At 38.0% G+C, this 22,814-nt stretch overlaps 1 protein-coding gene across 1 annotated transcript; it reads left to right on the top strand.

Annotated features, from left to right (window-relative positions):
* The first annotated feature begins 10,448 nt into the window (after positions 1–10,448).
* LOC139904190 (uncharacterized) lies at positions 10,449–12,903 on the top strand. Its single transcript, XM_071886124.1, has 5 exons — positions 10,449–10,601; positions 10,680–11,430; positions 11,634–11,819; positions 12,072–12,459; positions 12,897–12,903. The coding sequence occupies exons 1-5, from the start codon at positions 10,449–10,451 to the stop codon at positions 12,901–12,903; spliced, it is 1,485 nt and encodes a 494-aa protein (XP_071742225.1).
* Positions 12,904–22,814: the final 9,911 nt, after the last annotated feature.

Here is a 22,814-nt window from a genome sequence, read left to right as displayed (position 1 = left end):
TCATATAAAACACAGTAAACAACATACCCAGTAAACAAATTCATAGCAAACAGTTACACTAGAAAACATTTAATTGTATAACAAATTCATAGCAAACAGTTACAATAGAAGTCATATAAAACCCAGTAAAGAACATACCCCTTGGTTAGGCGTGGCTTGTTGTTTGACATTTGGTATCTGCATGGGTATGTCGACAATATACAATAGTAAAAAGATCCAACTTGAAAGACTCATCATAATCAGAACTTCGGTGCCTGATAGTTTTTCATTGCATCATACCTCCTCCTAAACCATGTGACCCGTCATTGGCCCAGCCAAATTAACATTGTGTCATAATCATTGAAAATGTATAAGAAAATCAAGTTTACAAAAAACAAAAACAAAAATAATAATAATAATAATAATAAACATACCTTGGCACTTTTTTTTATGGGCAACCGTATGAGCATTTGTTTGCACAATTTAAGAATGAGCAACAATAAACCAATGAACAAAAAAAAAAAGAGAACTAAAGTTATATTGTAAGGCAATCGTTTGAGCCGAAGTATAATATTTACAACAAATTTTCTATTACATGACCTTATATAATCAAAAATAAATTCTTAAAAACATCACATTTTAATCAAATAGGAATTATATAAAGAAAAATATGCAAGGCGGAAACTCAATAAAGTTAACTTAATCCACTCACTAATCAGTTGGAATTTCGAAAAGAAGACCACCAAATAGAAGTCATTAGAAAAAATAAAAGTGAAATATATAGAGTTTACCTGAGACACTCTTCTTTCAATAAAAGATTTGAGGCATTGTTTCACTCTTTACCTATTTTCTTCTGCTTTCGGCCCAATCGAATCTCAGGTTAATTCGCAGGAAAGGGCTGATCTTGAAGGCCCATTCGGAGATGAGGAGATTTGGACAGCAGTGAAGGATTGTGCATGTAACAAGGCTCCTGGGCCTGACGGGTTCAATTTCCGTTTCTATAAAAAATATTGGAACCTAATTAAAGGGGATTTGTGTGCGGCGGTTCGTTCCTTTTGGGAAAGGGGAGAGATTTCGTCGGGTTGCAATGCGTCTTTCATCACTCTCGCTCCTAAGAAATCAGACCCTTTATGCCTAAGTGATTATCGTCCTATTAGTTTACTTGGTGGTTACTATAAGGTGATTGCTAAATTATTATCTAATCGACTTAGGAGGGTGATTCCCAAACTTATCGGATATGAGCAAAGCGCCTTCATTAAAGGGCGCAATATTATCGATGGTGCACTTATAGCTAACGAAACCCTAGATTTCCTTAAGCGTAAACGCATCAAAAGTTTCATATTCAAAGTTGACTTCGAAAAGGCATTTGATTGCTTGAATTGGGACTTTCTTGTCGAGATGATGGGGTTGTTGGGCTTCGGGGACAAATGGATAAAATGGATAAGATCGTGTTTAAATTCAGCCTCAATTTCTATCCTTGTGAATGGATCCCCTACAAAAGAATTCAAACTCGAACGGGGAGTGAGACAAGGTGATCCCCTCTCGCCGTTTCTCTTTGTTCTTGCGGCAGAGGGCCTTAACCTTCTCACAAAAGCTGCCACGAATTCGGGATTATTCAAGGGCGTGGAGATTGGTGACGATAAAGTTCCACTTTCACTCCTACAATACGCGGATGATACGGTTTTTTTCGGGTCTTGGAGCGGTAAAAATATAGATGATTTAATGAAATTACTTAAGTGCTTTGAGCTTGCTTCGGGTCTCAAAATAAACTATACCAAAAGTAATTTATTTGGGGTAAATGTGGAACGTAATGAGGTACATGCAATGGCTAGTATTTTTGGATGTAATATTGGTGAATTCCCATGTACGTACCTCGGACTTCCTATTGGTGCTAAGATGTCCCGGGAAAAAAGCTGGAAACCGGTGGTGGATAAATTTGAAAAACGTCTTGCGGATTGGAAGGCTCGTTTGGTGTCAATTGGTGGTCGTTTAACGCTTGTGAAATCGGTGCTTAATAGTTTACCGTTGTACTACTTTGCGCTCTTTTGTGCCCCGCAATGTGTGATCAAAAAACTAGAGTGTGTGAGACGTTCCTTTTTTTGGGGCGGGTCGAGGGATAACTCTTTTATTTCGTGGGTAAAGTGGGATGAAGTTCTTCTTCCTTTTGAGGAGGGAGGTCTTAATCTCGGTGCGCTTAAAAGCAAAAATTTGGCTTTAATCGGCAAGTGGTGGTGGAGGTTTAAAACCGAAACCACTTCCTTGTGGGTTAAGGTTATCCGTAGTATCTACGGGCATTCGGGTGGTCTTGAATCGGGGGGTTCTTCTCATATTTTATCACTTAACACTTGTTGGTCTAATATCATAAAAGCAGGTTCCAAGATTGATGAATTGGGAGTTTCCTTTCGCAATTCCTTCAAGAGGTTTATTGGTAATGGTGATAGTACGAGGTTCTGGTGTGACAATTGGCATCCGATCGGCATATTAAAAGACACATTCTCGAGGCTGTTTCGTTTGGAAAGGGATCAAGGAGCTGCAGTAAGTGAAAGATTATGGTGGGATGGTGTGAGGTGCAATGGATCGTGGAATTGGGTTAGAGAACCGAGGGGCAGATCAAGCAGGGAGTTACATGAGCTAAATGTGCTGTTGGAAGATGTCGAGATGAACATAAACAAAGATGATTCATGGGCGTGGCGGCTTAATAATGATGGTACGTTTAAAACCCACCTTTTAACCGATGCCATCAACTCAAAAATAATTTCAAGAGGCCCTTGTCGTGAAGAAACTTATAGGAATAATTTTGTGCCTAAAAAAGTGGAGGTGTTTGTATGGAAATCGAGGAAAAAACGACTACCCGTCTTGACAGAACTCGACAAACGGGGGATCGACCTCCACTCGGTTAGATGCCCCATTTGTGATGGTGATGTCGAGACGGTTGATCATGCGCTTCTTTTTTGTAGTCAAGTACAAGAAGTTTGGTCTGGAGTTTTTGATTGGTGGGGTTTTAACATTTCGGCGAACCTAAGTATTGCTGAGCTACTAAATGGCTCATCATCGAGTGCTTTGTCGGAATTGGGTCGAAAGATTTGGCAAGCGGTCATTTGGTCGAGTGGATACCTCATTTGGAAAAACCGTAACCAAAGAGTCTTCAAAAACAAATGTTGGAATCCTCCTGTTGCGTTAAATGACATACAAGTTACATCGTTCGATTGGATCGCAAGAAGATGCAAAGCAAAGAAAATCGATTGGCATAATTGGATTCATAATCCTCAATCCTTTGTTATAAGGTAATTAGGCTATATGTTGTGTTTAGTTCTTACTTAGTACTTACCAATAGATAGTCTTGTGTATGTAAGTGCTGGAATTCGAGTCAGTTTGTATAGATGCAGGTTATGGGTGGTAACAGCACCCTATCCACATCTGTATCAACTTTTTTAATCAATGAATTGCCTTTCAAAAAAAAAAAAAAAATCGATATGTATGATACAATATTCTAATATAAAAATCAACCCTAATTTATGATACAGAATTGTTAAAAAGAATAAAAAAATATAAAACCCTAATGTGTATATAATTAATGACAATTCAAATCCCTAATTTGAATAAGGTGACAAAATTGCATACTGTAAAAATGCGAAATCGATACCCTGTTAGTCGAGTTCCCATATGGTTTCGAGAAAATGAGAATTTGGTTCCTGTTTTGGTTCCGAAAAAAAACACTAAGTAGAATAAAAAGATAACAAAATTACCTACCTAAAACGTCGTGTTCCAAAACATCTGAGTCGAGTAGTCGTGATTCCCATATCGATTTCGAAGAATTGAGATTGTCGTTCATGGTTTGTGGCCGACCACAGTTGACTCCAAACATACTATATGTAAACCAACATGAACGAAAAGTGTTACCCTACAAGATTAAAATAACACAGAAACTTCATACTGTTGCTTACTTACATCTCGGTGATCCATAATTGCAAGGGAAGTTCCTTTGGAGACAATTTAATCCACCGGGGACAGAAGATGTTAAATTCAAATTAGCAATAAAATTAGTAGTTACCCACAGTTTATACAGTTATAATACAATTACCTTTTTTCTGAACCATCTAAAGTGAAGTTTTTCACAACTATGTTACTGCACAATGCACACATTTAAACATGATATTAGTCACAAAAGTTATGATACACAACATCTATTTGTAAACACAGTCTATGATTCATTTGGTGATCGTGTGTAGGTTACACACTTAACCAAGTATGAGGGGCTTACTTGTGAACATGGCCCAAGTACATCTACACGGGTTTGCTACATCCGTTAAACGATTTATGCATGGTCTTCTTTTATCCTCCAGACGGATGACTCTATGCTCTTTTATCGTACTCGCCTATACGAACCAAATGCATATGGTCAGTGTATCCGTCGTTTGTGTACCCGGATAACGCCCGAACGGTTTGGACCGCCAGCCGGCATTCCTTTGATCCTTCCTCCAGCCGGTAACACCTCATAATTTGTCGTTTCATTCGTAATCCTTACGAATATAAGGATTATTTGATACGGATTAAATATGTGTATCATCATTTAATAGAACTTTTCTAAGTCCAATTACCTCTCGAGCATTATGACAAACTGAACGTTGCTACGAACAGTTTCAGGAATATCATAACAGATCACGGTTGAGCAGTTTGGCATGTTAATCCTCTCCTCAAAAACATCAGTAGTAAACAATAGGTTGACCTAATGGTGGGCCAAATCAAGTAACAACATTAACAAAGATATAATTTATAATTTATAAACGAATTATTAGAAAATTATGCGAACTGACCATCTTGCAACATCAACTTTATGCTGATAACAGTAGGATAAATATACCTTCCCAGAGCAAAAAGATTCAAGAGTCTCCATTTGCGTTTGTGGTGAAGTGGCATCATCAGATGTTGTATTACCAGTCAAATAAGAAACTTAGTCAAATAAAAAACTTGTAGACGAGACAACTCTGAAACTCTCTTCATAATTATATCAAGAACTTTACCAGTCACACTTCTCTCTACATAAGTGTGGTACATTACTTTTGAAGGTTCCCTGTAAACATAAACATGTTAAATTACAATTGTACAAAGTAATATAATCAAGTGGAGTGATTTATGTCTCAAAGAAAAATGCTAATTAATGTAACTATAGCAAAATATTCATATATAAATATGAGTTACCTGAATGATTGAAAAATATGTATGAGTTCATATAATTTCGGAGTGATGTAGCCATCTGCTACTATTTGCTCATAGTTATACCCAACATTTAAAACATATTTATGGCCTGAAAAAATAACAAAAAGTTCAAATTAAGAGAACTCTAAAATTAAAGTATTTTACATAACCACAACATAATTATGGACGATGATAGTTGAAAATGCACATTAGATCAAGAATAACATACCATCAGGCAATTATTTTGCAATAATCGATAATGTCTCCTCAAAAAAATTAAAACACTTTCAAAAACTTTCTTTAAAGGTGTTACATTCCTCAATGGCTATCTGGGCTGCGCTATACAAATTTTTACAGCCTACAATACAACAAATGATATTCGATAAATTAGATGTACCCAAGTGCAAGAATATGTTTCTTGGAGCAATTTTTTTAGATATGTAGTCTTATTATAAACAAACCTCGTAAGCACACAAAAGGCCCAGTTGTGACACCGCTAATTTTTTTTTTTTTTAAAGACGTGGCGGAAACATTATAGTTAATTAAACCATTATAATAACATAAATATATAATTATTACATATCCAACAGTTGACAGTTAACATTTAGCTAATACATCTGGTGTCACGTGACATTTCTACAAAAGTTCAGTTTTAAAGGAAAAGACACATCAGAGTTTCTTCATTGTCAAACATAACATCGCCATGCCCCGTCTTCTCCCAAAAAGCATTATCTACAAAAGCTACAACCTGCAGGGAGGAGATGGAGGGGAATTAGCACGAAGCTAAGTGAGTACGACTAACCACAAGCAATAGTATACAGAAGAGTTATACTAATCATGTCACAAAGAGCTAACACACAAACATCACCCAAGTGCCGTCTACAGAGACTCTAGCGGCTCGGCCAAACCATTCACCACCAGCTGATCGGACTGGGCTTACCAGAAGTTCCTCCACCACCGTATGTATATACATAATCCACACGCGACGGACGCGTCATTCACATGTATATACACCACGATTGTCTAAGCAACCACATGAGGAACCCAACCCGCAGGTTGATCTCTCCTACCGAGGCAACCACGCAATAGGGACGCACTGGGATCCAACAGACAAGCATCATCCAACATGCAGTCATACAACATAGTAACTAACAAGCATGACAATCATAATATAACATGCTACTCTATACTATATTTCACAGTTAGTCCCACTCACCGATTACCAGCGAATGAGAAGGTATTCAGCTATCTAATCACTGAACCTTCTCTGTCTCCTTTTCTCATCTAGGCCAGATCGAGGATGTTACAAATCTACCCCCCTTAAGAAAATTCCGTCCTCGGAATCTGGTCAAGGTCAAACAATTGGGGATAGCGCGCCCTCATTAACTCCTCGGTTTCCCACGTCAGGTTGGAACCTAAACTGTGTCGCCACTCTACTAACACCATTGGAATCAGCTTCCTTCTTAACTTGGTGACTTTCTTGTCCACTATCTTAATCAGCTCTTCCATTAATCTCTTGGTTAAGTCAACTTTCAAATCTTTCAAAGGAAGAATCTGACTTTCATCCTCTACTTTACACTTCCTCAAATAGCACACATTAAACGTGTTATGAATTCCCGCTAACTCTGATGGAAGATCTAAAACAACAGTCTGATCATTCAAAATTTATATGATCGGAAATGGCCCAATAAATCTCGGCGCTAATTTACCACGTTTACCAAATCTGATCACCCCTTTCCATGGCGAAACTTTCAAATATACACGGTCATCTACATTAAATGTTACCGGACATCTGCGCGGATCGGCATACATATTTTGTCGGTCTCTAGCTGCTTTTAACTTCTCACGTGCAATTTCAACCTTTTCTGCAGTTATCTGAACAATTTCTGGTCCTGCAAATTGTTTCTCACCTGCTTCTAACCAACATGTAGGAGTTCTGCACTTTCGACCATACAACATTTCATACGGCGACATTCCGATACTTGAATGAAATGAATTGTTGTAAGAAAATTCTATCAATGGGAGATGCGAATCCCACGAACCACCATATTCTAAGACACATGCTCTCAACATGTCTTCTAACGTCTGAATCGTTCGTTCACTCTGACCGTTTGTCTGAGGATGATATGTTGTACTTAGATTCACACGTGTACCCAGATTCTGTTGTAAACTGTTCCAAAAGTTCGATACAAACCTAGTATCTCTGTCGGAAACTATTAACAACGGTACACCATGTCGGCTAACAATCTCTTTCAAGTACAACTCTGCCAAATCACTTAACGAAGCGGTTTCACGAGTAGCTAAGAAGTGAGCACTCTTCGTCAGACGATCCACTATCACCCAGATCATGTCGTGTCCCTTCTGGGTTCGGGGTAACTTGGTTACAAAATCCATCGTTATATGATCCCATTTCCACTGAGGAATTTCTAACTGTCGTAGAGACCCATACAGTTTCTGATGTTCTGCTTTAACTTGCGCACAAATATGACATTTCTCAACGAAACCTGCGACATCTGTCTTCATTGTAGGCCACCAATACAACGTTTTCAAGTCTCTGTATATCTTTGTACTACCTGGATGCACAGACAATCTCGATTTATGCGCTTCTGTAAGGATTAAATCTCTTAAATCTCCAAGCTTAGGCACCCAAATTCGGTCTTTATAGGTCTTTAATCCTCTAGAATTATTGCATAAATCAAATTTTCTTTTCTTCATTAGCTCAGTCTTTAGGTTTTCATCATTTAAGGCTACTAACTGAACAGTTTTTAGTCGATCGATCAAGTCTGAAACTATCTCAATTCTCATAAATCTAACATTTTCGACTGTTTTCTTGCGACTCAGAGCATCTGCAACCACATTTGCTTTACCCGGATGATATTTAATCACACAATCATAGTCTTTAATCAATTCTAATCCTCGAAGTTGACGCATATTTACTTCTTTCTGCGAAAAGATATATTGAAGACTTTGATGATCTGTATAGATTTCACAATGCGTACCATACAAATAGTGTCTCCAAAGCTTCAAAGCAAACACAACTGCAGTTAATTCTAAATCATGAGTAGGGTAGTGTAACAGACAGAAACCTGGGCTAGATGTAAGATGACATTTTTAGCCTTAGGCATGTATGTGTGGTTATATATGCTTTTATTTTAAGTTATTGTTTATTATTATTTTATTATTTGGTTAGGACCAGTTTGTGACAAGGGTCACAGAACAGGTTTGTTTATTTAATTTGGACCCCGTTAGGGCCGCCTAACGAGGTACGAAAGATTTCAGATAACTGATAAATACCCGTGTGAGATGGGGTATGAGATTTTAACCCCAAATAAGTGTATTGTACTGCCTTTTATTTCTTATCTCTCCATCTCTCTAAAAAATTCCCAAATTTCACCCGTACCTAAATTTCATCTCCTTGAAAACCCTAAATCATCCAATCTCGTTTTTGTGTTTGAATCAAGTTAGAAATCGATTCTTTGTGTCATTGTGATTCTAACAAGGTAAGGTTTGTAAGATTTCATGTTCAAATTTGTGATTTATTGGGTTTTAAAGTTAGTTTTTGTTAAAATGGGTTTTTGAGTTAAATTGGTCAATTTTGATGTTGTATGTGTGAAATTCTTGTGGGTTTAGGTCCTAAAACGTTCTATAAACAAGATGTAGTTGGTTTTAAGGTCAAATTTGAGTATAGGAACGAGATTTGGTGATTTTTGGGCAAAACCCGTCACTTTTGCAGCTGTTTCTGCTAAAGAACACCATCAGCCGATCGTCCAGGACCATCGGCCGATCGTCCAGGACCTACTCCCGATCGTCCAGGACCTACTCCCGATCGTCCAGGACCTACTCCCGATGGTCGACCTACTCCCCGATGGTCGACCTACTCCCCGATGGTTGACCTACTCCCGATCGTCTGAGACCTACTCCCGATCGTCAAGGACCATCGGCCGATCGTCCGAGACGTTGACCCGATGGTCAGAGACCTTGATCCTACGGTCTCCTGCGTTTTTGGAAAAATTGTTTTGGTCATAACTTTCAAACCGTAACTCCGTTTTTGATGAACCAAATATCGTTAGAATCGTATTGATAAGTAGATTTCAATGGTAAACTTTTAAGAAACTGGATCAAACTGTTTTGGGGCGGGAAAATAGGTTTTAGCGTGTATGACCCGTTTTGCACGCACTTATGCGATGATATTGATTGGTCTTATGTTGTAGACTTAATAATATGATGATATAGCATAGTTTATAGTATGATTTGACTATAATTTTGATTAGAGCCCTATACTAACTTGGTTTATATTGTTCTCAGGTGATAAGAACAAAGAGGAAGCTCAGAGTTAGATAACTGAGCTGAAGCTGGTAATTGGTGAGTGGGTCTATCTTCGGATAGAGTTTAAGTAGCATGCCATGCTACTGTGATTTATTCTATTACCATGCTTGATATAGTGATACTGCCATGCTTAGATAATGATTGCATGCTTGTTGTGATTATGTGATAATATGTGCGCACTGTGTTAGACACCAGCCGGGCCTGAGGAGGCTGGGGACTCATAACCGGGCCTGAGGAGGTTAGAGTCCGTATGAGGTCAACCGGGCCTGAGGAGGTTGGGTCCAGGGATTACCGATTGTGGAGTATAGTTTTGAATGACGCACCCCCTGCGTCCGGATGACTATATTGTGAATCGAGTAACCAGGACTATCGGTAGACTCTAGCCCGATCAACTAGGAGTCGTGTGCTCGTACAAGCCGCCGATCCTCGTATTGTCTTTAGTTGTTTGATAGTTGATCGTTCGCATGTGTGGTGCTTATACGATATCTGTTTGATAGATTCCATTCACTTAGCGTTATGCTAATCCCCCACATTTCCACCCTTGCAGGTTTAGGTTCTGCTAGTTTGGAAGGGTGCTTGTGATGAAGACATGTTTGACATATGAACTCTAATGTGTACTTTGTATCACGTATTTTGTAATAAGTAACACCATCGTGTAAACTTAATTTTAATTATGTGGATCATGTTTGTGATGTATTAAATGTTATGTTTTTAATATATAAGTCTTCCGCTGTTTAAAAAAAAAAAAAATGGCCGGTGTTACAAGTTGGTATCAGAGCATAGGTTTGACAGCAAGTACATGCGTGTATATTGTTCCCAAACCTTGTGACTAGTCAAACATGTCAGTGGGATGGGGGTTATGTGAATGCAGGATATGTGTGTGTTAGTTGTGTTTGAACTAACCGTTATCCACTAAGCTTTTGTGTGAGTTGTTTTGTAGCACAGGCATGGCTGATAGAAACACAACTGGCCCATCTAACCCCGGAACGTACAGAGCACCCGATGGAGTTGTTGATTCTGATGATGATCAGAGTAGTTACATCCTTGAGTTAGAAAGCAAGTTAAAAGAGGCTGAAGATAAAATTAATGAGCTTGAATTGGCAAGGCATTCGGGAAATGATGATACACCACCGGGATTCCCAACTGCACAATCCCAGACAATTCCTAATATAAATCAGACGCAGTTTCAGTACCCGATGCAGAATCAGTTTCCTCAACAATACAATGTACCGCCTCAGAATGTTTATCCTTATCAAAACCCATATATGATGAATCAGTATCAAATGCCATTGTTTCCACAACAGTTCATTCCACCTCCGAAAAAGTGTTCTTACAAGAATTTCCGTGATTGCAAACCCCCAGAGTTTTCAGGAAGCACAGATCCAACTGAAACTCTTAACTGGTTGCGAGAAATGGAGCAAGTATTTGAAGCATGTCAGTGTGAACCCGAGTTACGAGTTACGTATGCTAGTAGAATGTTGAAAGGTCGGGCTATGGTTTGGTGGGATTCCTTGATATCAAGCATACCAAATGAACAAATAAGTATGATTACATGGGAGCAATTTTATGGGAAGGTCTGCGAGCAGTACTGTAACCCTTTTGATTTGAATCGCATCAAAACTGAATTTCTAGAAATGAAGATGACACCTCAAATGACGATTGATGAGGTAGTGGAGAAATACATGGATAAGCTGAGGTTTGTGCAACAGTGGGTGCCAGATGAATCATCTCGGATTCAACATTTTGTGAATGTGATTTTACCGGAGTACAGAACCTTCGTGAGAACAGCTACATCATTGTCTCAGGCTATTGTGCTAGCCAAGATGGTGGAAAGTGATGTTAAGGCAGCTAGAAGTAGGATGTTTGGTAATGTGGTGAATCAAGGTGGACAAGCGTCCAGTCAATCGGGATCTAAGTCCAAGAAGTCAGGTGGGTTTAGATCAAAGGGTAAAAGTGGTCAAAGTAGTTCTGGGTCTGGATCTGGTAGAGGGGATTGGTGCCGTAATTGTAAATCTTCGCATAAAGGTCAATGTTCAGAAGAACTAGGCGGTGTATAAGATGTGGTGTTATTGGGCATGATCCGCAGGCTTGTTCATTCCCGAATAGTGTGTGCTGGAGTTGTCATCAACCAGGGCATCGTGCTGCAAATTGTCCATCAAAGAGTGTTAGTTCCGGGGTAGGGTCGGGTGTGCGTTCGGCATCAGCCGGAGGGTCGACTGCCTCGAGTGGGCAGAAGAAGAAGAACCCTCCATCAGCAGAGGCCAGGGCTTTCCAGATGTCAGTTGAGACAGCTACTGCAACTGACGATGTGATCACCGGTATGTTCTTAATCAACTCAATACCTGCCAGAGTATTGTTTGATTCTGGTGCGAATAGGACATTTATGTCTTTAGATTTCTGTACTAAGCTAGGGTTACCTGCTACTGTGTTGCCTGAGCCTGTTAGAGTAGAGGTAGCTGATGGTAAGACGGTTCCAGTCACAACATATGTGTCTGGAGCTAGTATAGAAATTGATGGTAGGCCATTCGCTATGTCCTGTTTAGTGCTACATATCCCTAGTTTTGATGTAGTATTAGGGAAGAACTGGATGAGCTTACATAAGGCCCACATTAAGTGTGATAAGAAGATTGTAACCTTCCGTTTGATCGATGGAACCCGTGTTGTAGCCCGTGGGGAACGGGGTGGGTTCAGTTTTCCACTGATTTCCGTGATGAAGGCGAAGAAGTCACTTGCTAAGGGTTGTGAACCGTTTCTTGCATATGTGATTGATGCCAAGAAAGAGAAGAAAACAATCTCCGATATTCCAGTGGTTTCTGAATTCCCAGAGGTGTTTCCAGATGAGTTACCAGGTCTACCTCCAGTGAGGGATGTGGAATATAAGATTGAATTAATGCCGGGAACTACTCCAATTGCGAAAGCTCCATACCGTTTAGCTCCTTCTGAGATTCGCGAAATGATGTCTCAGATTCAAGAATTGTTAGATCGTGGGTTTATTCGACCGAGTTCGTCTCCGTGGGGTGCTCCTGTATTGTTTGTGAAAAAGAAAGATGGTTCAATGCGTATGTGTATCGATTATCGTGAGTTGAACAAAAGAACGGTGAAGAATAAATATCCTTTACCTCGAATAGACGATTTATTCGATTAGTTGCAGGGTGCTTCATACTTTTCAAAGATAGATTTAAGGTCAGGGTATCATCAGGTTCGTGTTGCAGAATCAGATATACCGAAAACCGCGTTTAGAACAAGGTATGGTCATTACGAGTTTTTGGTTATGCCGTTTGGGTTGACGAATGCGCCGGCGATTTTCATGGATTTGATGAATAGAGTGTGTCGTCCGTTTTTAGACAAGTTTGTGATTGTGTTTATTGACGACATATTGGTGTATTCGAAAACAGAGGTTGAGCATGCTGAGCATTTGAGACAGGTTTTGAATCTTTTGAAACGAGAACAGTTGTTTGCTAAGTTTTCAAAGTGTGAGTTTTGGTTACGAGAGGTTCAGTTTTTGGGTCATGTCATATGTGCTGAGGGTATCAAAGTGGATCCAACTAAGATAGAAGCGGTAATGAATTGGAATTCTCCGAAGAATCCTACTGAGATTAAGAGTTTTCTGGGATTGACCGGTTATTATCGCAGATTTATCAAGAATTTCTCGAAAATAGCGGGTCCGTTGACTAAATTGACTCGAAAAGATGTAGCCTTTCGATGGAATGATGAACAAGAAAAGGCTTTTCAGACATTGAAACAGTTGCTGTGTCAGGCACCAGTGTTAGCTTTACCAGAGGGTTCAGATGATTTTGTGGTATATTGTGATGCTTCATATGCCGGATTGGGTTGTGTATTGATGCAGAGAGACAGAGTAATTGCTTACGCTTCGCGGCAGTTAAAAAATCATGAGAGGAATTACCCAGTACATGATCTTGAAATGGCCGCAGTAGTGTTTGCTTTGAAACTGTGGAGACACTATTTGTATGGAACCCATTGTGTTATATGTACAGATCATAAGAGTTTGCAGTATATTTTCTCACAGAAAGAAATGAATATGCGTCAAAGACGGTGGCAAGAGTTGATTACAGATTATGATTGTGAAATTAAATACCATCCGGGTAAAGCAAACGTTGTTGCAGATGCTTTAAGTCGCAAAAAGTCTAGTGAGAATATTAAATTTATGCGTTTGTGTATAACTTCAGATTTAATTGATCAACTGAAAACTGTTCAAGCCGCTGCTTTGGAAGATGAACATGTTAAATCTGAACTTATGAATAAACGAAAATTTAACCTAGCCGATGACTCACGTGGACTTAAAACCTTTCATGACCGCGTTTGGGTGCCTATGCTTGGAGACTTGAGGGATTTAATCTTGACAGAAGCGCATAAATCCATACTGACAGTCCATTCAGGCAGCAATAAAATGTATCATGATTTGAAATCTGTGTATTGGTGGCCGACTATTGTCATAACCCGTCCTTAACCATAAGAACGTGTTAGATAACGTATGATTTCATTGCGAGGTATTGACCTCTATATGCGACATTTTTAAAAGATCAACTGCATATATTATACATTACAAACCATGATTCTTATTTTAGTACAAGCTTTAGACAACATAAAGATGATTATCGTTTAGCGATAATCTTAGACTTACAAACTTTACATATGATGATAACATGTAACGACCCGCACTTTTTCGATCATACTATACTTATAAGATTAATATTTACATAAATTAAACCTTGCCAACATGATAAGCAATCCAAATTGTCGAGATTTATGTTTCCGAAAAGAGTTTTACACAACGTTTGACCGTCTAGTTTGACCGATGATATCACGAACTATACAATATATGATAATTATACGTTTGTGTATATAAATGTATATATACATATTTAACATGATTAATAAATGTTTTAATATCTCATTTTGTATTAATAACAACAAGTTATAAGTATATTTTGAAACTACTAACTTAAGTTTTCAAAACGATAACTATACGTAACGTTATTTGACATAAATACTTAAGACTTATAATGTTATACATATATCGTATAAGTAATGTATTTAATCACTTTTAAGAACTTAAATACATAAAACCATATAAGTGTATTCACAAAAGATAGCTATATTTGAATCCTCATTCCATTTTTCACAAAATTTCTATACGTATATCTAGAGTATAAGTACTCGTATCATACCTAGCTCCTATACGTATTTACTAATAGTAAATACACATCAAAATCACCACCTAACCAGCCATTATTCATGCCCTTAGAGCTAGGTAATTACTTTTGGATGATTACTTGACTAATTAACAAGATTACAAACTAAAATTTGTCCATGTATGCCCATGAAACACGTTTTTTATGGTGTATATATGTATCATCATTTTAGTTCATTTTTACTTCCATTCTCTAGCTAAAAACACACACACATTCAAGAGTCTTAAACTCCATAAACATTCAGAAACTTACCTTGAAGATCTAGCTTCAAAAACCATACTAAAACACCATAAGAAAACCATACAACAACACTTCAAGAAAACCTTCCAAGAACACCAACTTACTTCCAATCTTTCATCCACTTCTATCACCCTTTTGATTCTAGCTTCTTACTTCTCTCTTACAGCAACTTCATCCAAGGAACTTGAGGTAGAATCTATGTTCATAACCTTATTCGATTCATATATATATAGCTATCTTATTTTGTGGTACAAAAGTTTAACAACAAGAACATAGTTTGAATGTTTTCAAACTTGTTTGCAAACTAAATAGATCCTTCTAACTTAACTTTTAAAATACTTCAAGACCTGTAATATAACTTATGTATATGCTAATTTAACAAGGTAAAACTTGGTTTTTCAAAGTATAAGTATTTTTAGAAAAATGGTCATTAAATGATTTTGTTGTAACAAAAAAATGTTTAACTTCATATGTTTCACTAATGTTTCACTTATGCCGTATGATTTTGAATACAAACCAAGGTATTTACAGTTCATAGTCTTAAAGAAGAACTCGATCCAAGAAGATGGCAATTTGAATCAACGAAAACGGATTTGTAACGAAGAAACTATGACCGAAACAAAATTGGTTATCCTAGATCATTTCAACTACGGGATCAATTGGAAAAAAATGATATAAATCACATATTTCTAAGATAACATGATATTTTATATATATGTACTTATAATTCAATTTTATATGGTTCAGGATCACCCGTAAACAACACGAGAAGATTAATCATAAGATCCCATGATTGTACGCAACACGTCATTTGACAACACCGGTACCATGGGTCAAGATTAATCTCGACCAATACATATACGATGGGTTTTTATTTATTTCGTTGGGGGTTTTATTTATTTCATTGCGGGTATATTAAACATCTAAAAATGAACCATTAAAATTGAATTACTAACATCGGACTGCTAACTACGGACTAAGGAATTATTCAAAGTATTAAAAGTATAACAAGTATATATTTATAACGTTTGTTTAAAAATGAAAACATATTGATATATTATATATGGATAGGTTCGTGATATCAACCGGAAGACCGAGTCAAATTATTTATATCATCAAGACAAGAGTGAGTATATAGTCCCACTTTTAAACTCTAAATATTTCGGGATGAGAATACATGTATTTTATGTTTTACGATATGGACACAAGTAACTGAAAAATATATTCTACGTTGAGTTGTACCACTGGCATACTTCCCTGTAGCTTGGTAACTAATATTTACAGCGGTATTGTAAACGCGAATCCTGTTGATAGATCTATCGGGCCTGACAACCCCAACCGGACTGGACGACCAGTATTCAACGGTTGCACAGTACTTCGTTTTGTGACTACACTTGGTACGGTGTAGTAAGATTTCATATTAAAGGGAATATGCGAAGTGAAAATGTTAAGTATGGTTACCGAGTGCTCAACCACTTAGAATACTTTTATTAAACTGTTTATATACGAAATCTTGTGGTTTATATATATATTGCTGCCGGCATTAAACCTATATCTCACCAACTTTATGTTGACCTTTTAAAACATGTCTATTCTCAGGTGATTTCTAAAGTTTCCGCTGCATCATGTTGGATCTAACCAGGATCTTGCGTACGCATGTTTGTGTCAAAAATAAAACTGCATATCCGAGATGTTGTATTGTAAAATATGCTAGAAACCGTGTTGTTGTCATCATTTGTAAAGTTTGTAAGTCGAAGATTATCGCTAAACGTTAATCTTCTTTTTATTGTCTTAAGCTTGTAACAAAAATAATGGTTATGGTTTGTAATGTATAATATATGCAGTTTTCTTTCAAAAATGTCTCATATAGAGGTCAATACCTCGCAATGAAATCATACGTTATCTAACGCGTTCTTATGGTTAAGGACGGGTTATGACATGTGGTATCAGAGCGGTGGTCTTAGCGAACCAGGTTTGCATTAGTGTGTCTAACCGATAAGTCGTTAGGATACATTAGTAAGTCTGGACTTTGACCGGGTCTGATTTAAAAACCATTGCTTATCATTGTTGGTTAAAATTTATATGTAAATATTATGTAGTACTAATGGGTTAGTTGTTGTATGATAGATGTCGGGCTCAAAACTTGTTATCACATTCAGCGACTCCGAACCAGAATCTTCAGATGGTGTTCCAGTCATTAACCTATCCGATGACGAAAATAATATCTTTGGGGAAGACTCACAAATTCCGGATGAACCAACTATAGAGAACCCGGAAAGTGAACCCGAGGAGGAAAGTGAACCCGAGGAGGAAAGTGAACCCGAGGAGGAAAGTGAACCCGAGGAGGAAAGTGAACCCGAGGAAGAAATACAGGAAATTACAAAGGACGAGTTCGAACTAGGAAAGAAACGAAAAGCTAGTGAATTAGAAAATCCAAATCCCGAGTTTAATGAGAATGAAGTGGCACCAATTCCACTCAACACTACCACCCCTATCCCCGCTATTCCTATTAGTGCTATCCCCGCATCTAGTTCTTCGGCACCTCAGCCAAAACGTAGGGAGACAGCTAGGATTCGCGTTGGGGGATTCCCTGGACATAAATGTTTTGGGAAATAGACCAAACGATGCGCTGCCAAATTAAACCATGGAATCAAATAATGTTTTGTATAATATTATTAGTGTGGTTTGTTTAATGTTCGATGTAAGATAAGCATATGTAAAATAGCGAAGTATGAAATGCAATAATTTTCCATGGTTAAGTATTATTTAGATTGTAGTAATTGGTTCTGTACTAAGCTATTAAGTATGAACATTAACGGGTAGGTACTACCCTAGATATAATTATAAAACGCTAATAAGAAGAAAAGGCTTTTATAATAATACCTGGTTCATATTATTAACAAGCTATAAATGTACTATAAATACACACTACATCTATAATATTCCATGTGAATAATTATTTTCTTTCATTAGGAAATGGCGCGATTGAACCGAATGACGGAACAAGAAGTCGAGAACTTCATCAACCAGCGAGTCAACGATAGAATGCTATGGGTCGAAGCTGCAAGAGCTACTGCAGTTAATCCAAATCCTCGTGTAGGATGCTCCTACAAGACGTTTCAAGCTTGCAAACCTTCATCATTCAGTGGAACGGAAGGACCTATCGGTTTAACCCGATGGATAGAAAAGATGGAGACGGTGTTCAAAATCAGCGGTTGTGATGAAAAAGACATGACCAAGTATGCATCGTGCACTTTACAAGATAGTGCACTCACATGGTGGAAGAATTATGTGAAGGCGGTAGGAGGAGATGTAGCTTATGATACTCCATGGGAAGAATTCAAAGCAATGATAATCACCGAGTATTGTCCAAGGAATGAGGTTATTAAGTTAGAAGATGAGTTACGAAGTTTGAAGGTGGTTGGTACTGAAATCACCAACTACAACCAGCGATTCATGGAATTAGTTTTGCTATGTCCTGAATTGGTTCCAACCGAAGAACGGAAGATTGAAATGTACAAAGCTGGTTTGCCCAAAAAGGTCAAGGCAAATGTTACAGCATCGAAACCTAAGACAATTCATGAAGCTATAACCATGGCAAACGAGCTAATGGATCAGGTCATCATGGATAAGAAAGTATCCAATACTGATGTGAAGGTATCAGGTAACAAAAGAAAGTGGAATGGAAATTATGATCGAGGTAACCAACAACAATCTTTTAAGAAACAAGAAAACACGCAAGGTGCGGGTAGTGGTTTAAGCTTTGGTTATAAAGGACAAAATCCTTTATGTAACCGATGCCACAAACATCACTCTGGCTACTGTAATGTGGTATGCAACAAATGTAATCGAAAGGGTCATCTTGCTGAAGATTGTAGGGCTCTCGTTACAAATACAAATGGTACCAAGACTCCTGCCACCAACGCAAATAGAACTGCTTTGGCTAACATTACTTGTTTTGGGTGTGGAAAACAAGGTCACTATAAGAGCCAGTGCCCGAATCAGAATGGCGAACCTGCACGTGGAAGAGCGTTTGTTATTAATGCTAGAGAGGCACGAGAAGACCCGGAGCTTGTTACGGGTACGTTTACCATTAATAACTTATCAGCATCTATTTTATTTGATACTGGCGCCGATAGAAGTTACGTGTGTATAAATTTTTACACTAAATTGAATTGTTCATCATTACCTCTAGATGCTAAGTACTTGATTGAGTTAGCTAATGGTAAGCTAATTAAAGCCGATAAAATTTGTCGTGATTGTGAAATAAATCTAGCCGGAGAAACGTTTAAAATCGACTTAATACCCGTAGAATTAGGAGGTTTTGATGTAATAGTCGGCATGGACTGGATGTCCAAAATAGGAGCGGAAGTTGTTTGTGCCAAGAAGGCAATTCGTATTCCTGGTAAGGATAAAATACCGGTGATGATTTATGGGGAGAAGGGTAATTCAAAGCTAAAACTCATTAGCTGTTTGAAAGCCAAGAAGTGTTTAGAAAAGGGATGTTACGCTATTTTAGCACATGTTAATAAAGTCGAAAAGAAAGAAAAGTGTATCAACGACGTGCCTGTGGCAAGAGATTTTCCTGAAGTTTTTCCGGAAGAGTTGCCGGGATTACCTCCATTTAGATCGGTAGAATTTCAAATAGATTTAGTACCAGGAGCTGCACCAGTGGCTCGTGCTCCATATAGACTTGCACCGTCCGAGTTAAAAGAACTTCAAAGTCAGTTAAAAGAATTACTGGACCGTGGATTCATACGACCGAGTACTTCACCGTGGGGAGCTCCAATTTTGTTTGTTAAGAAGAAAGATGGATCTTTTAGGATGTGTATAGACTATCGTGAATTAAATAAGTTAACTATCAAGAATCGATATCCACTACCGAGAATTGATGACTTATTTGATCAATTGCAAGGATCATGTGTTTATTCGAAAATCGACTTAAGATCGGGCTATCATCAACTACGCGTTAAAGAAGAGGACATTCCGAAAACTGCTTTTCGGACACGTTATGGTCATTATGAATTTTTGGTTATGCCGTTTGGATTGACGAATGCGCCAGCTGTATTCATGGACCTCATGAATCGAGTTTGTAGTCCGTATTTAGATAAGTTTGTTATCGTTTTCATTGATGATATTCTTATCTATTCCAAGAGTGAGCAAGAGCATGAAGAGCATTTAAGGTTGATACTGGAGTTGTTAAGAAAAGAACAACTTTATGCTAAATTTTCTAAGTGTGCTTTCTGGTTGAAAGAAGTGCAATTTCTTGGTCACGTTGTTAATAGCGAAGGAATTCAGGTTGATCCAGCAAAAACTGAAGCTATTGAAAAATGGGAGACTCCTAAGACACCAACGCAGATACGTCAATTTTTGGGTTTAGCCGGTTATTATAGAAGGTTTATTCAAGATTTTTCCCGAATAGCTAAGCCGTTGACAGCGTTAACGCAAAAAGGGAAGAAATATGAATGGACCTCGGAGCAGGAGAACGCATTTCAAATACTGAAGAAGAAGTTAACTACGGCGCCTATATTATCGTTACCAGAAGGAAACGATGATTTTGAAATATATTGTGACGCTTCGCGACAAGGTTTTGGTTGTGTTCTTATGCAACGGAAGAAAGTTATTGCATTTGCATCCCGACAATTGAAGATTCACGAGCGAAATTATACGACGCATGATCTAGAATTAGGAGCAGTCGTGTTTGCATTGAAGATGTGGAGACACTACTTGTATGGGGTTAAATTCACTGTGTTTACTGATCATAAAAGCCTTCAACATATTTTTGATCAGAAACAATTGAACATGAGGCAACGTAGGTGGGTCGAGTTAATAAACGACTATGATTGTGAAATTCGTTATCATCCCGGAAAGGCGAACGTGGTGGCCGATGCTTTAAACAGAAAGGAACGAGAACCAATTCGAGTTCGAGCAATGAATATAAAAATTCGCATGAATCTCAACTCACAAATCAAAGAAGTTCAACGAGAAGCACTTACTAAAGAAAATAAAGGAAATGAAATAATGAAGAAGTATGAGAAGCAACTCGTTATGCGGGAAGATGGAATTCGATATTTTGCAAATCGTATTTGGGTACCGAAGTTGGGTGGATTAAGGAAGTTGATATTGAACGAGGCACATAAGACAAGATATTCGATACATCCTGGAGTTGGAAAGATGTACCAAGATCTTAAGACGCATTATTGGTGGCCTAATTTGAAGACAGACGTTGCAACATATGTTGGGGAATGTTTAACTTGTTCCAAAGTCAAAGCAGAACACCAGAAGCCGTCAGGGTTACTTCAACAACCAGAAATTCCAGAATGGAAATGGGACGGTATTACCATGGATTTCATCACGAAGTTACCAAAGACTGCCTGGGGATACGACACCATTTGGGTAATTGTTGATCGTCTTACCAAATCTGCACATTTCTTGCCTATAAAGGAAACAGATAGAATGGAGAAACTATTACGATTGTATATAAAGGAAGTTGTTTCAAGGCATGGAATACCTATTTCCATTATATCCGATCGTGATAGTAGATTTACCTCAAAGTTTTGGCAATCACTACAGGAGGCACTAGGAACTCGGTTGGATATGAGTACCGCATATCATCCACAAACCGATGGACAGAGTGAGAGAACGATTCAGACTCTCGAAGACATGCTCAGGGCATGTGTGATCGATTTTGGAAACGGATGGGATAAATATCTACCGTTAGCAGAATTCTCGTATAATAATAGTTATCATGCGAGCATTGGAGCTGCGCCATTCGAAGCATTGTACGGAAGGAAGTGTAGATCTCCTATCTGTTGGAATGAAGTAGGAGATCGACAATTAACTGGTCCCGAGATCATACATGAAACTACTGAAAAGATAGTACAAATCAAAGAGAGATTGAAAACAGCCCGTAGTCGCCAAAAGAGCTACGCCGATGTTCGAAGGAAACCATTAGAGTTTCAGATCGGTGACATGGTTATGCTAAAGGTGTCACCTTGGAAAGGTGTAATACGTTTCGGCAAAAGGGGTAAACTGAACCCAAGGTACGTAGGCCCGTTCAAGATCATCGAACGCATTGGACCGGTAGCTTATCGACTCGAGTTACCGCAACAACTCGCCGGAGTACATAATACCTTTCACATCTCGAACCTTAAGAAGTGTCTTGCAAAGGAAGACCTTACCATTCCTCTTGAAGAAATCCATGTCGACGAGAAACTACAATTCGTCGAAGAACCAATCGAAATCATGGACCGTGAAGTTAAAAAGCTCAAACAGAGCAATATACCGATTGTTAAGGTTCGTTGGAATGCTAGAAGAGGTCCCGAGTTTACTTGGGAACGAGAGGATCAGATGAAGCAAAAGTATCCACACTTGTTTCTCGATGACGCAAAATAGGTACAATTTTAAAATTTCGGGACGAAATTTATTTAACGGGGAGGTAATGTAACGACCCGCACTTTTTCGATCATACTATACTTATAAGATTAATATTTACATAAATTAAACCTTGCCAACATGATAAGCAATCCAAATTGTCGAGATTTATGTTTCCGAAAAGAGTTTTACACAACGTTTGACCGTCTAGTTTGACCGATGATATCACGAACTATACAATATATGATAATTATACGTTTGTGTATATAAATGTATATATACATATTTAACATGATTAATAAATGTTTTAATATCTCATTTTGTATTAATAACAACAAGTTATAAGTATATTTTGAAACTACTAACTTAAGTTTTCAAAACGATAACTATACGTAACGTTATTTGACATAAATACTTAAGACTTATAATGTTATACATATATCGTATAAGTAATGTATTTAATCACTTTTAAGAACTTAAATACAT

Source organism: Rutidosis leptorrhynchoides, chromosome 1 (genome assembly GCF_046630445.1).
Source record: "Rutidosis leptorrhynchoides isolate AG116_Rl617_1_P2 chromosome 1, CSIRO_AGI_Rlap_v1, whole genome shotgun sequence".
Taxonomy (NCBI): Eukaryota; Viridiplantae; Streptophyta; class Magnoliopsida; order Asterales; family Asteraceae; genus Rutidosis; species Rutidosis leptorrhynchoides.
This window is presented reverse-complemented; position numbering and strand designations above follow the sequence as displayed.